We start from the raw sequence: 14706 nt of genomic DNA, 5'->3' as shown, positions 1-14706 counted from the left end.
TTCTGAAAAGAAACATTGCAAACTCGCTTTCATATTTGACAGAAATGTGTTATTTCTATGCTGAATAAACCTTTTAATACTTTGAAAATGACTTTATAGTTTTATCAATATCCTTTTGTATTTTCAAGCAGATTTGATTTGAAAGGATGCAATAACAGACTTTCAATTTATTCCTTAATTTTTTTTTCGGGTAAATCTTTCGTTGTTCATATTATTGGCTTACGAATAAATGAACATACCACTCGATGCCTTTTTTTAAGCTCTTTAGGAATATAATAATCGCTTCTATTGCAAATATTCTTACTGTTTCATTATGAATCATTTTTTAATGTTATATAATCCACAAACACTGATCTTCCATGATTAAGTTGGATAAATAAATTTTACAATATTATGTCGTTTTCTTCTTCCTTGACGCCAAATGTTCAATTAAAGTATGCGTTTTTGATGAAGTATAGAAAATAGAAAGCCGACGGAGGAAGTTTTAGAATATTTGAGCTATTCTATTTTAGGCCTTTTTTATGCCAGAAAACTAGAAATATTTTGGTCATTTTCAAGAGCTGAGAAAGGGCTTAAATTTGAACTTGCAATAGAAGCGATTATTATATTCCTAAAGAGCTTAAAAAAGGCATCGAATAGTATGTTCATTTATTCGTTAGCCAATAATATGAGCAACGAAAAATTTAACCTTTTTCGTGAAACTTGGAATTGAATATTAATTCATTGATTTGTTCAATAACTTGTTGAAGTACAAAATTCTTGAGGTTGCCTTTGTTTACAACAGCTTGCTATTTTAATTAGTCTACCAGACACAACCATTGTAATTTTGACAGCCAATAGCTAAGTTAATTGTTTCCTACTTTCCTGTCATTGGTCAGAATGCGATGACGTTTTAAGAAATGAACCAATTGCGAAAGAAAGGAGGCTATTTTTCTCCAGGATTTCCGAAAAGCAAACTTGGAATTATCAGTTTGAGTTATAACCTAAACAAGGGATGTTGTACGTTGGATTAAATGAAAATACCAGTGTTTTGGCATTGTGATTCTGTAAGTAGTTCATTCTATCGATAACCTTTTTTTTTCTGTGTTTTAATTAAACCACATAAATCTTCAAATTGTACACTCGGTAGAAACCTAGAATTGGGGCTACTAAGAACAAGAAGGAAATTTGTTGTGAAAACAATTCTTACTTCATAACATGCAAAAAATTGTAGTCAACATATTTTAAATGCGCCTCTATTATGCTTCGACCCCCCTCCCATCAAATTTGCAAATATATTGCCAGAATTATATATTTCCCATCTATGAGGGGGAGGGGTAGGGCTATGATCCCCCCAGAAACTTTAGCACGACTCGTAATTTCGTAACAAAACACTTATAAACAAATTTTGATGTGGCTTTTAGTGTGACTATAAACATAAGAACGAATATGAAATTAGACAGCTAAAAATGTTAGGACCTACTCTTTTTTTGTAGTTTTTGCTTCTGGAGAACTGGAATTTCAGTTTCAGCGTTGTTTCTATCTCGTGATGTGTCGTATAATTCGTTTTTTCTAGTTAAGACTGTTTTTTTTTTTACTTTATATATATTAAAGGGCTATATCTGGATGTGTGTGTACACATTCAGAAATGTGAATGTGGTTATTCAAAAAAAGCTTAAAATATGGAATGCAATGCTACTACTTTTATTAAGATGTTTCCTCCTGAGGAGCCCCTAAGGTAGAGTTGTAGCATTATTCTTAATATGTTGCTTTTCCCCTCTCCCTGAAATCAACCTGATCATATTAGAAGGGGGGCAATTGTGAAGACAATGATGGTCATGTTTGGAAATGAAATTGAATGGTATCATTTAATTTTGAACATTTGATATATGTCCTCTTAGCAACCTTAATCATAGCTTATATTTCTGGAAACGGCCGATTAACTTCTCCGATTCTTGGCATCTCTACTTCTTAGCTTGTTTTGTTCGATCGATGTAGAAAGAGTATGTATCTGATAGAACTTTCAATATAATAAACAACCAGCCTTATGATAAGTAGTGATGTCCTATCCCGAAGGCTAGTCGAATTTCAGTCTGGAGCAAAATCACTGGCGAGTGTTTGACTTTTGTAGTACGAATGACCAATGCCAAAACAGGGTATCTGTGCCATCTTTCGATTTTGAGTCAGCGAGAGCTTTTAGCGTATCTTCGCGCTAAAGTGATTGGTATATATGATGTTATTGTATATTCTATGGTTGGGTAGACTGGCAGTTCAATCTTACAGTGAATCTAATATTTGACCTGACTTTCTAAATCAAAACAAATATGTATCTGACAGATCAATCAAAAGAATCACTAGCCCGAAACTGTGTATCCGAAAGACCAACCACAAGCCTGAATTTCCACTACCTTAGATACAGTTTTTGAAAGCACCTCATCATCAGTGTTGACCATGGGCATGGTTTTTGAAAGTAGCTTTGGCTAGAAATGTCTGATTGTGACTTAGTCACAATCGCCCTTAGTACCTGAAGGAAATGAAGTAGTTGACGATTCTGATCATATTTCTTATGTTGTAAATAGTTCATCTGCACAGTACTTCCTAAAGTGTATTTTTTAAAATAGTGTATAAACACGAAAAATTTGTTTTCTCAAGAATCTGGCCAAGCTTTTGCAAAACGAACAGCTCTACAGGCATCAGCTTGAAAAACTGATCTGGAAGTAATATTCATTTACACTTTTCTTAAGGGCGGTAGGTCCAACCTTCTGGCAAATTTGTCACGGCCCTTTTGTAAAATTTTAGAAGGCGCATATTGGCAGTTTAAGAATTGGATAGCCGAGTTTTCTCGGCGTCTTTATCAAATACTATCTATCTGCATGTATATGACACATTATATTTGCAATATTTTGTGAGTGATACCTATGTATTGACATATTCTGGCAGGAAGTTTCATGGCCTTTGTATTCTGAATTTATATAACTGAAGTAATTTCAAGATAATTCTGATATTCGATTCATTTTTATTCTACTTTTTAAACTTCGCTTAGCCTTGCATTACTATTTTCGGAGCAGGATTTTTTTTTATCTTAATTTGACACAATTAAAAAAATATTGATTAGAATAATTGGTTCCAGGATCGTGAAATTTATTTCAGTTCTAGGGACTTTAAGAGGTTTTCGTAAGGTGGTTTTCAGCTGTGTCTGCATTTTCCCTATCTGATATGTTACATGTGTTTTCACGTGGATTTCTACTGAGAAACGTCGATATATGGTTCCTATTTTTTTTTTCGCAAGCATTATCATATTAGCATTTATCTTATTACTAAATTATTATTATTGGCGTGCACATCTGATATGAAATATCTCAGTAAAATTCCAGTGTTTGTTTCTAAAGTTGCGCGCTTTTCAGTCGGATTGATTTTTGAAGCAATAGAAGCTTGTAGTTCAAAAAATTTTACCACGTGCCTAGATATTTACATTAACCTACTCTTAGTTTGGCCTGCGTGTTTTTATTGTCGAACCCATACTTCGTGGTTGGAATTTTCAAGTTTCTTTAATTATTCTCAAAAACAGTTTGCCGAGTTGTTTCTAAGGGAGGATTAGCAAGACAAGTAGATCAACGGAGGCCAAGATGTAATTGAACGTAAGAACCAGCAGGTTCTTCTTTTAAGAATAGTTTCGGAAATGGTTTTTGGAGATTATTTCAGAACATGGAAATTTCACGTGCGACCTGCAGACGTGACAGTGTCATTAGGCAAAATCAGCAGAGCGTAGATCGTAAGATTAATATTAAAAAATGATCGTAATATTTTGTAAAGGTCCTGGAGTACTTATCTGTTAGCCAGTTTAATAAATATTTTGAAATATAGTTACAATGTAGTTTTCCTCTGACCCGAAACCAATTGTCTCCAATACAAACAGCAATAAGTCTGCTATTGTCTTATAGACATTATTGTCTTATAGAATTTGGATTTTATAGATCAAAATTCTCGAATGTGTACTGGCTAATAGATAAGTACAGGCCCGGGTTCACGCCTACCTGTGATAATATCATTCACTAAAAAAACTTTAGTAATCAAGTCCGTGGGAGAAGGAGAAACATTCAGCAAGTTTGAATCAGTAAAAATATCTTAAAAAGTCAAAAAATAAATAATCAAACCATAAAAGGTAAAAAGAAGTACATGCGTTCACTTGCACGAATTCAAAATGTTCTATCAAGAAAAATCAAACGAGACCAAAAAGAATAAACAAAAATCTATTTTGAGTAGAATGATAGTGTTCTTGCGTGATCTTTTCCTGCAATTGAAAAGGTATTATCGGCAGTATTAAACAAGGTTCACGCAATTGTCGGTAATTAGGAGGAAGTAGGGCTGTGGGAAAGATTGTGTCGTTTTATCACGCTTTTGGGTGAAATTTTGCAAGCAAAAGGTGCAAATTTGCACCTTTGTGAGTGGGCCTCAAGATTCAAAGATGAAACACTATTTGCTATGTTGTTTTAACGTGTTTGAGCCTGTTTCCATATTAAATAAAAAAAAACAAGTTTTCTTCAACTGAAAGTCCTTACTTTAAAAATTAAATTTAAGCAACATTAAAAATTAGAACGAATAGAAATTATTCCGTATATGAAGGGTGCTTCCCGCTTCTCAACCCCTCGCTCTTTATGCTCAAGTATTTTAGTACTTAAGAAAGGTTATTAGTCCGAGTAAACGGCCCTTTTCTCTCAGGAGTTTTTCTCAAAGGATTGGACCAAAAAGTAAACCTTCAGCTTAGAGAGCATGGGATTGAGTAGGAGGAAGCCCTCCTCATTTACGGAATAATTTTTGCTAGTTTAAATTTTGATGTTGGTCCTTACTTTTGTTTGAAAAAATTATTTAATTTCCGATTATTTCTCAAATGTTACTAGAAATCCCTGCCCACCTGTATGGAAATTTACCCCCTCCCCCTACGCCCCCAGGGGAAAGTTTTTTCGTGGAAAATTCCTCCTTCGAGATTCTCTCCCGTGGAGAATCCTCTAGACAATTCTAACCCCGCTGAAAATTTCCCCGGACAGTTCCTTCGAAACATATCAACGTGTAAAATTGAGTTGCAAAAGAGAAATTAGCCAAAATAAAGAGAATTTCTAATAGGGTTTCCTTAAAATTTTTCAGGCAAAAACACAATATTCTAAATTTTGCAGATGGGAGCTTGAAATTTCCACAATAGAGTTTTCTGATACTCTGAACCGGATGGTGCAATTTTCATTAAGATTCTTTGACTTTTTGGGGTGTTTCCCCTCTTTTTAGAAAATCCCGTAAATATTTTCAGGCTCCTAGCTTTTGATGGGTGACATTAAACTTGATGGTTTTTATGGCACTTGGTATTAACCAAGTGACATATAGCAATCGCAAATTCTGTCGGTCTGTCGGTCCCGGTTTTGCTACTTTAGGCACTTCCAGGTAAGTTAGGACGATGAAATTTGGCAGGCGTATCAGGGATTGGACCAGATGAAATTGGAAATAGTTGTTTTCCCGATTTGACCATCTGGGAGGGGGGGAGTGGGACCCGGCTATTTCGGAAAGAAAAAATGAAGTATTTTTAACTTACGAACGAGTGATGGGATCTTAATGAAATTTGATGTTTGGAAGAATATTGTGTCTCACAGATCTTATTTTAAATCCCGACCAGATCTGGTGACATTGGGGGAGTTGGAGGGGGAACCTAAAATCTTGGAAAATGCTTAGAGTGGAGGGATCGGGATGAAACTTGGTGGTAAAAATAAGCAGAAGTCCTAGATACGTGTTTGACATAACCAGAACGGATCTGCTCTGTTTGGGGGAGTGGGGGGGAGGGTTAATTCTGAAAAATTAGAAAAAATGAGGTATTTTTAACTGACGAAGAAGTGATCAGATCTGAATGAAATTTGATGTTTGGAAGGATATCGTGTCTCAGAGCTGTTATTTTAAATCTCGAATGGATCTGGTGACATTTGGGGGAGTTAGGGGGAACCTAAAATCTTGCAAAACGCTTAGATTGGAGGGATTGGGACGAAACTTGGTGGGAAAGATAAGCACAAGTCCTAGATACGTGATTGACATAACTGAAACAGATCAGCTCTCTTTGGGGTAGTTTGGGGGAGGGGGGGTTAATCCTCAAAAATTAGAAAAAATGAGGCATTTTTAACTGACAGACGGGTGAATTTGATATTTAGAAGGATATCGTGTCTCAGAGCTATTATTTTAAACCACGACAAGATCCGGTGATATCGAGGGGAGGTGATATCGGGAGTTGGGGGGACTTTAAATCTCGGAAAACGCTTAGAGTGGAGGGATCGGGATGAAACTTGGTGGCAAAAATAAGCAGAAGTCCTAGATACGTCATTGACATAAGTGGAACGAATCTACTCTATTTGTGGAGTTGGAGGGGGGGGGGGGGGTTTAATTCTGAAAATTATAAAAAATTATGTATTTTTAGCTTACGAAGGAGTGATCGAATCTTAATGAAACTTCATATTTAGAGGGACATCATTACCCAGATCTCCTATTTTAAATCTCTACCGGATCTAGCATCATTGGAGGGGCAGTTGGGGGGGGGGGAAATCTTGGAAATTACTTAAAGTGGAGAAATCAGGAAGAAACTGGGCTGGAAGAATGAAAGCAAGTCCAAGACAAGTGACTGACATAACTGGACCGGATCCGCTCTCTTTGGTGGAGTTGAGGAAGGGGGAATAATTCGGAAAAATTAGAAAAAATGAGGTATTTGTAACTTACGAACGGGCGATCAGATCTTAATGAAATTTGATATTTAGAAGGATCTTGTGCTTTACAGCTCTTATTTTAAATTCTGACCAGATCCTGTGTCATTGGGGGTAGTTGGAGGGGAAACCGAAATTCTTGGAAAACGTGAAAATTGGGGTGCCTTTATCTTACGAATAGGTGATCTGCCCTAATGAAACTTGATGTAAAGAAGGATCTTATGTCTCAGGTGCTACATTTTCGACTCGAATCAGATCCGGGGACATTTAGGTTGGAGGGGGGAAACAGAAATCTTGGAAAATGCTTAGAGTGGAGAGATCAGGATGAAATTTGATGGGAAGAATAAGCACAAGTTCTAGATATTGATTGACGTAATTGGAATGGATCCATTCTCTTTGGAGGGCCAGGGCGGTCTTAATTTGGAAAAATAAGAGAAATTAAGGTATTTTTAACTTAAGAACGAGTTACCGGATCTTAATGAAATTTGATATTTAGAAGGAACTCATGTCTCAGAGCTCTTATTTCAAATCCCGAACCTATCTGTTGACATTGAGGGGAGTTTGAGGAGGAAATCGGAAATCTTGGAAAACGCTTAGATTGGAGGAATCGGGATGAAACTTGGTGGGTAGAATAAGCAAATATTGTAGATACGTGATTGACGTAACCGTACTGGATTCGTTCTCTTTGGGGTAGTTAGGGGATGGGGTTCAGTGCTTTGGCGAGTTTGGTGCTTCTGAACGTGCTAAGACGATGAAAATTGGTAGGCGTGTCAGGGAGCTGTACAAATTGACTTGATAAAGTCGTTTTCCCCGATTTGACCATCTGGGGGGCTGAAGGGAGAGGAAAAATTAGAAAAAATGAAGTATTTATAGCTTACGAGAGGGTGATCGGATCTTAATGAATTTTTATATTTAGAAGGACATCGTGACTCAGAGCTCTTATTTTAAATCTCGACCGACATTAAGCCTCTGATTTTCCTTTTAAATCAATCTATTGATTCTTATAATTTTGCTAGAGCTCATACCATATGAGCTCTTGGCTCTTCCAGCCTCGTGACAGGTGCCATATAAGCTCTTAGCTCTTGTTATATATCTGGAATCAGGATATAAAGTGTATTCTTTTGAAATATGTGTTGTTATAAAAATTTTGTCTCTTACAGTTTCGGTTACTATTGGGCCAATTTGCTCCTTACTTACAGTTCATTACCAATAACAATTATATTGTCTATTTGCATTTTATATGTTTATTTTAGCCTGTCGAGAGCGTGAAATAATATTTTGGTAACAAACTTGAGAGATATAGTTCATATAACAAAATACCTTTCTTAATATTTCGATTAGAAGTCTTTGGAAAATTATGAGCTTAAGAGGAGGGCTGATTGCCCTTTTGCACTTAATGTCCTCAGTGTCATTGTTTACAGTAACCATAGGAATAGCATTGAGAGTATACACACATAGTGTCTTCTGGCTAGTTCAAAATCCGCCACAACTTACCTTGAAATTTAATAATGTAAACCGTTCTTGGTATATTGCTTTGTCACCCTCTTGACAATCTACATAATAATAGTTTGTTTTAATTTAGTTTAGCATTCGCCTAAATATTCCCGAGAAGCTATACCTTAATACTCTTAGCTTGTGTATTAGCAATAGTTGTGGTTACATTAGTAGCATTGGTATGCCCATAGCACCTTTTTTTCACGTCCCATTTAACACATGATGAAAGTTTCAACTTAATACCATCAACCGTTTCTGTACCATTGCTGACACGTCCTCTTGACAACTTATGTGGGCATCATGTGTTTCAATTTTGTTCAAAACAGTTCTATTGTCCAAAATTGTTGCCTTAATACCCTTAGCTTCAGCGGCAGTAGTAGTAGCACCAGTAGTTATAGTAGTAGCAATAGTAGTAGTGGTCGCAGTAGTATTTTGCTTAGTCGTAGTCTAGCTTTAGTCCCTCTAGATAGTCTGAAAGTTTTACCTTCATACTCTTAGGTGTAGTTGCTATAGTAGTCACATCAGTAGTATTAGTACTTAGTACAATTAGCCATTGCTGGGATATTGTCTATGTCCTTTTGATAACTTGTATATTCGTATACTTCTTGAAATTTTCATCTTAATGATCTTAACCTTACAAGTAGTTGCAATAGAAGTAGTACTTAAAAGCAGTAGTAATAGTAGTAGCAGAACTAGTAAATGTAGCAGTAGAAGCAGTATTAGCAGTATTAGCAGTATTAGTGGTAATGCATATATTGCCCTTTCGTCAATTGATCTTCCCCTTTAAGTATTCTCTGAGAATTCAAACTTCATATAAACTTCATAGTTCAAACTGAATTCGTAAGATACACTATTTTAAAAATCTAAATGCAAATACTGTGTTTTTTTAGTTCGAATTTGCCATCAATATTGTCTAAACTTTTACCTTCCTAGACATAGCCTTAATAGTACTAGTATCACAGTAGTTGCGGCGGTAATAGGAGAAGTAGCAACTGTATTAATAGCGATAGTAGCATGTACATCTTGCCTTTTTGGTCAGTTGAACATCTCTACAATGACGCCCCTGAATTTCACCTTGACACGGTAAGCTGTTCCAAAAAATTGCTGATATACGCTTATGACCCGCTTTTGACGCCCTTTTCACCTTAAAACTCTAAGCCTTACAAGCTGTTGCAGTTGGAGCATTAGTTGGAATTGTTTAGTAGCATTATTAGATTTAGTAATAGTAGCAGCGGTGATAGTGTTAGTAGTGACATGCATATATCAACTTTTTGTAAATTGACCTTCCCCTTTAAGTATTCTCTGAAGGTTCTAACTTAATACCCAAATCCATTCTTGAGGTACGTCCTTTTGGCAATCTGCATGCTCGTAGTATATTTTGGTTTAGTAAAAATTTCCCCTCATAATTCTGTCAAATTTTCACCTTCATACGCGTAGCCTTAATTGTACTATTATTATAGTACTAGTGGTAGTAGTAGGAATAGTAGTAGCAGTAATAGTGTATTCTTGCTAGACGTAGTAACAGCAGTAGCAGCAGTATTAAAAAGTTGTAGTAGTAGGTACATTTTGTCTTTTGGTCAGCTGAACATCCCACTCATGGTGCCCCTGGAGTTTCCTACTGGTACGATAAGTCATTCTAAAATATTGCTGATACGCCCGTATCAGCAATCTATATGTACATAGTATGTTTTAATTTAGTTCAACTTTTGGCTCAACGTTTCCTCTGATGTGCATTTTAATATCCTCAGCCTTAGTAGTACTCGCTACAGAAATAGTAGTTTTAGTGATAGTAGTGGTAGTAGTAGTAGTAGAAGTTGTGCTAGCAGCAGAAGCAGTGGTAGTTGTAGTCGTTGTAGCGTGCAAAGATTGAATGATGGTCGTCGGGGGGGAGTCTGGTTGCTCTCAAGTCACTTTATTCTTAAAAAAGGCACTACAACTTACAATTTCAAATAAAATGATCCCCGTCTAAAGTGTATACGTCCACGAATTCCATAAAACCTTACATGCTCCCAGTGCATAACTTACAGCCCTTGTTCCAGGGCTCTGGAGGGTTGCGTCAACCCTGGAGGCAGTGTTATGTTCTTTGAACTATTTTAAACAAAATGGATATCTCACAATTCCAATGAGATGCTTTTGGTGAAAAAAAAAGGTAGTCGGGGTGTGTTGTCATCATCAAAGACATAATTTCGGGATCCTTTAACTACTGTGAACAAAATTGCTATTCCAAAATTTTGATTTGATATTTTTGGGGAAATGATGGGCGTGAGACATGAGGTGGCTGCTCTCAAATCATTTTTGACTCTTCAAAAGGGTACTATAGCTTCTAATTTCAAATCAAATGAGCCACATCAGAAGTATATATGACCACCCATTCATAAAAACCTTATATGACCTCAGGGCATAACTTAAAAAACCTTGCCCCGGGGCTCTGAGGGGATGGGGGCCCACCCTCAAGGTATTCTTACTTGTTCTTTGGACTATTTTGGACAAAGTGGCTATCTCATAGTCAAACAGTTCGTGGTAACGAACTGTAGTAAGGAGCGACCCGGCTTAATAGTAACCAAAACTCTAAAAAAATGAATTTTGATATCAATAGCTACATCAAAAGAATCGCATTTTAATGCTGATTTCAAATATATAAGTTTCATCAAGTTTAGTCTTACCCATCAAAAGTTACGAGCCTGAGAAAATTTGCCTCATTTAGGAAAATAGGGGGAAACACCCCCTAAAAGTTGTAGGATCTTAACGAAAATGACACCATCAGATTCAGCGTATCAGAGAACCCTACTGTAGAAGTTTCAAGCTCCTATCTACAAAAATGTGGAATTTTGTATTTTTTGCCAGAAGACAAATCATGGGTGCGTGTTTATTTGTTTGTTTGTTTTTTTTTTTTGTTTTTTTTTTCCTTAGGGGTCATCGTTTCGACCAGTTGGTCCTAGAATGTTGCAAGAGGGTTCATTCTAACGGGAATGAAAAGTTCTAGAGCCCTTTTTAAGTGACCAAAAAATTGGAGGGCATTTAGGCCCCCTCCCACGCTCTTTTTTTCCCAAAGTCAACGGATCAAAATTTTGAGATAGCCATTTTGTTCGGCATAGTCGAAAACCATAATAACTATGTCTTTGGGGATGACTTACTCCCCCAAAATCCCTGGGGGAGGGGCTGCAAGTTACAAACTTTGACCAGTGTTTACATATAATAATGGTTACTGGGAAGTGTACAGACGTTTTCAGGGGGATTTTATTTTGTCTGGGGGTTGGACTGAGGAGAGGGGGCTATGTTGGAGGATCTTTCCTTGGTGGAATCTGTCATGGGGGAAGAAAAATTCAATGACAAGGGCGCAGGATTCTCTAGCACTACTATAAGAAAACAATGAAAAATAAACATGAAAAGTTTTTTCAAATGAAAGGAAGAAGTAGCATTGAAACTTAAAACGAACAGAGATTATAACGCATATGAGGGGTTTTAAAAATACTTTAGCATAAAGAGCGAGGTATTTAGGAGGAGATAAATACCTTGCTCTTTATGCTAAAGTATTTTTAGTAATTTCAACTATTTATTCTACGGCCTTTCTGATTCAGGGGTCATTCTTAAAGAATTGGGACAAAACTTGCGATTTAGTGTAAAGAGCGAGGTATTAACGAGGGTACAAACCCCCTCGTATATATAATAAAAATATAAGATTATGAAAGTTTGTTACGTAAGTTAATTCTTAAGTTACGTATATTTTTTACTAATAAAAACGTTCGTTAAAAATTAAAAGTTCTAGCTGCCTTTTTAAGTAACCGAAAAATTGGAGGGCAACTAGGCCTCCTTCTCCACCCATTAGTTCTCAAAATCGTCTGATCAAATCTAAGAGAAACCCATTTAGCCAAAAAAAGAATTAATATACAAATTTCATTTTAATAATTTATGTGCGGAGAGCCAAAACCAAACATGCATTAATTCAAAAACGTTCAGAAATTAAATAAAAAAAAACTAATTTTTTTAGCTGAAAGTAAGGAGCGACATTAAAACTTAAAACGAACAGAAATTACTCCGTATATGAAATGAGTTGTCCCCTCCGCAATCCCTCGCTCTTTACGCTAAAGTTTGACTCTTTGCCACAATTCTACTTTTTAAAACAATTAAAAGCTTTAGCGTAAAGAGCGAGGGATTGCGGAGGGGACAACTCATTTCATATACGGAGTAATTTCTGTTCATTTTAAGTTTTAATGTCGCTCCTTGCTTTCAGCTAAAAAAAATAGTTTTTTTATTTAATTTCAATCAGATACGTTTGGTGAAAAAAGGAGGGGTAGTCGGGGGAGGGGCTAGCTGGCCCCCATCAATTTTGACACTTAAAAGGGAACTTTAACCTCCAATTTTCAACCAAATGAGCCTCCTCTCAAGCTTATATAACCATCCCTTCCACAAAAACCTTAAACGGCATAACTTACAACCCTTGCCCCTTGGCTTTGTGGGTTTGTTTTAACTCCAAAGGCTTTGTTATATGATCTTTGGACTATTTTGAATAAAAGAGTCATCTCAAAATTTCTTTTTGATGAATTTCGGGAAAATACGACTTGTGTGTGTGTGTGTGTATTGGGGGGTTGCTGCCCTCTGATCACTTTGAATCTTAAAAAGAACACTAGAACTTCTGATTACCAATACAATGAGTCCCTTCCGAAGTTTATACTACCACCCTTTCTGAAAAAATCTAGTATGCCCCCAGGACATAACTTACAACCCTTACCCAGAGGACTGTGGGAGGGACGTCATCCTCACAGACAGAATTTCCAGACTTTTCAATTACGCTGAACAAAATGGTTATCTCAAAAATGTGATTTGATTTGTTTGGGTAAATGATGGACGTTTCTGGTTGCCCTCCAATCACTTTTGACTATTTAAAAGAGCACGGGAACTCTCAATTTCCAATCGAATGAGCTCTTTTGAAGTCTCTACGACAAATTCTTCAATACGAAGTGCCCTGGTCTAAAATAATCAAACCCAAAAAAAACAGAAAAATAATAAAACACAGAAAAATAATAAAACGAAAAATAAATAATACACTATGCCAATATCGTTCTTTACTTAGGCGGCCTGAGTGCGCTGCCTATCATATCATATGCTTTGTGTTGACAGTCAATCAACATGCCAACACGTTTTTCGACTATTTTCGGTTCTTCAGTAATTGAAATTAATATAGGTAGCTCGGTATCTTCACTTTAAACGATTTTGGAATTATATACCTATTTATAACAATGTTTTAATTGTCATGCCACTTGGTGCATTTTTTTTTCAGATAAGTAGGATGTCTTTTAAGCCCTTGCTACTGTGTGACTTGAACGAATACCTTCTATGCAAACTTTGCTTTGGTTATTTGATTGATGCTACTGCAATAACTGAATGCTTGCATTCTTGTAAGTATAAACATTATTATTTACTGTTTTGTGTATCAACGCTACTATTATTTCAAAACTAGCGACTCTCGCTGTAGTCTCTGCAAAGGGGGTTGAGGGCAGGGCTATCCGGCTAAGCCTTTTCTACTTTTTTCTTATTCATTTTTCCTAGGAAATACGTGTATACCAAACTACCGTTTTTTATCTTTTGCATTTCTTGTACTACCAGGCTTATTTCTAACTTTTCTGATATTTCTTGTTTTTATAACCTTATTGGCATGATCAGTAAGAGAAGCAATTACTAAATGGAGGAGGTATCAGCATACCTCCTCCGTTATTGTGTCATGGTCTTATAGTTATTAATACTGTAATTCAAGAAGTGAATTTATTTATTTTCGAGTCAAAATTGAAGACCTGAGTCTATAGAAGTCTGCTGGAATTAAATCTCTTCTACCTTAATTTTATTTCAGCCCTTCATATTTAAAATGAACAATTTCACATTTTGCAGTATTTAGAGGTTCAATCAAAGCCATTGACTGATGTTTAGCTATATTACTTCACAAATGATTTCCTTGGAAATAGGAATGAATACAAAAAGAAGACAATGTGACCAATGAATATTAAGTTCAATAGTTGTTTTAAAGCTACATTTGACGACGGCCACAATGAAATATAATTAGTTTATTACTCAATCAATTAAGCTAACACAAAGACCCCTGCTGTTGCTAATGTGGAGCTGAAGCTTGTCTCGTGATTACTCCCTTTAGTCTGGTCAATGCAAGTTTAAAGAAGAAAGTTACTTAAGATGAAACTAAAGACCTTGGGCAATGCTTAAAATAAACAGAAATTGCTTTTTAGAAAGTGCCTAGTGCTTCCCTGAAAACATTTATGAAAAGTATACTGTTTTTGGTTTGTAAATTTTGTGTTTTTGCTAAACTTTGTGATGTCATTGTTGAAGTATCGATCTGAAAAAGTTAAACTTTAGTGCAGAAAGTGGGAGATATTAGCCCCTTGTTCCTTATCCCAAATAGCCTGTGAATAGATATGCGCTACTGTTTATAGATGCATGTGTTGTCAAATGGATCAACTCCATGCTACGGGACGAAGTGCCACTGCACGGCGGATGTAGGGTT

At 36.1% G+C, this 14706-nt stretch overlaps 1 protein-coding gene across 1 annotated transcript in view; it reads left to right on the top strand.

Moving 5' to 3' along the window:
• Window positions 1-917: 917 nt before the first annotated feature.
• Window positions 918-14706, top strand: part of LOC136031417 (uncharacterized) — an 80990-nt gene continuing 67201 nt past the window's right edge. The window contains exons 1-2 of the mRNA XM_065710977.1: window positions 918-1046; window positions 13477-13594. Coding sequence (XP_065567049.1) covers window positions 1014-1046; window positions 13477-13594 — 151 coding nt within the window. The 5' untranslated portion in view covers window positions 918-1013. The remainder of the gene's footprint in view (window positions 1047-13476; window positions 13595-14706) is intronic.

Source organism: Artemia franciscana, chromosome 1 (genome assembly GCF_032884065.1).
Source record: "Artemia franciscana chromosome 1, ASM3288406v1, whole genome shotgun sequence".
Lineage (NCBI taxonomy): Eukaryota > Metazoa > Arthropoda > Branchiopoda > Anostraca > Artemiidae > Artemia > Artemia franciscana.
The sequence above is the reverse complement of the archived record's forward strand: the minus strand, read 5'-3'. Positions and strand labels throughout refer to the sequence as shown.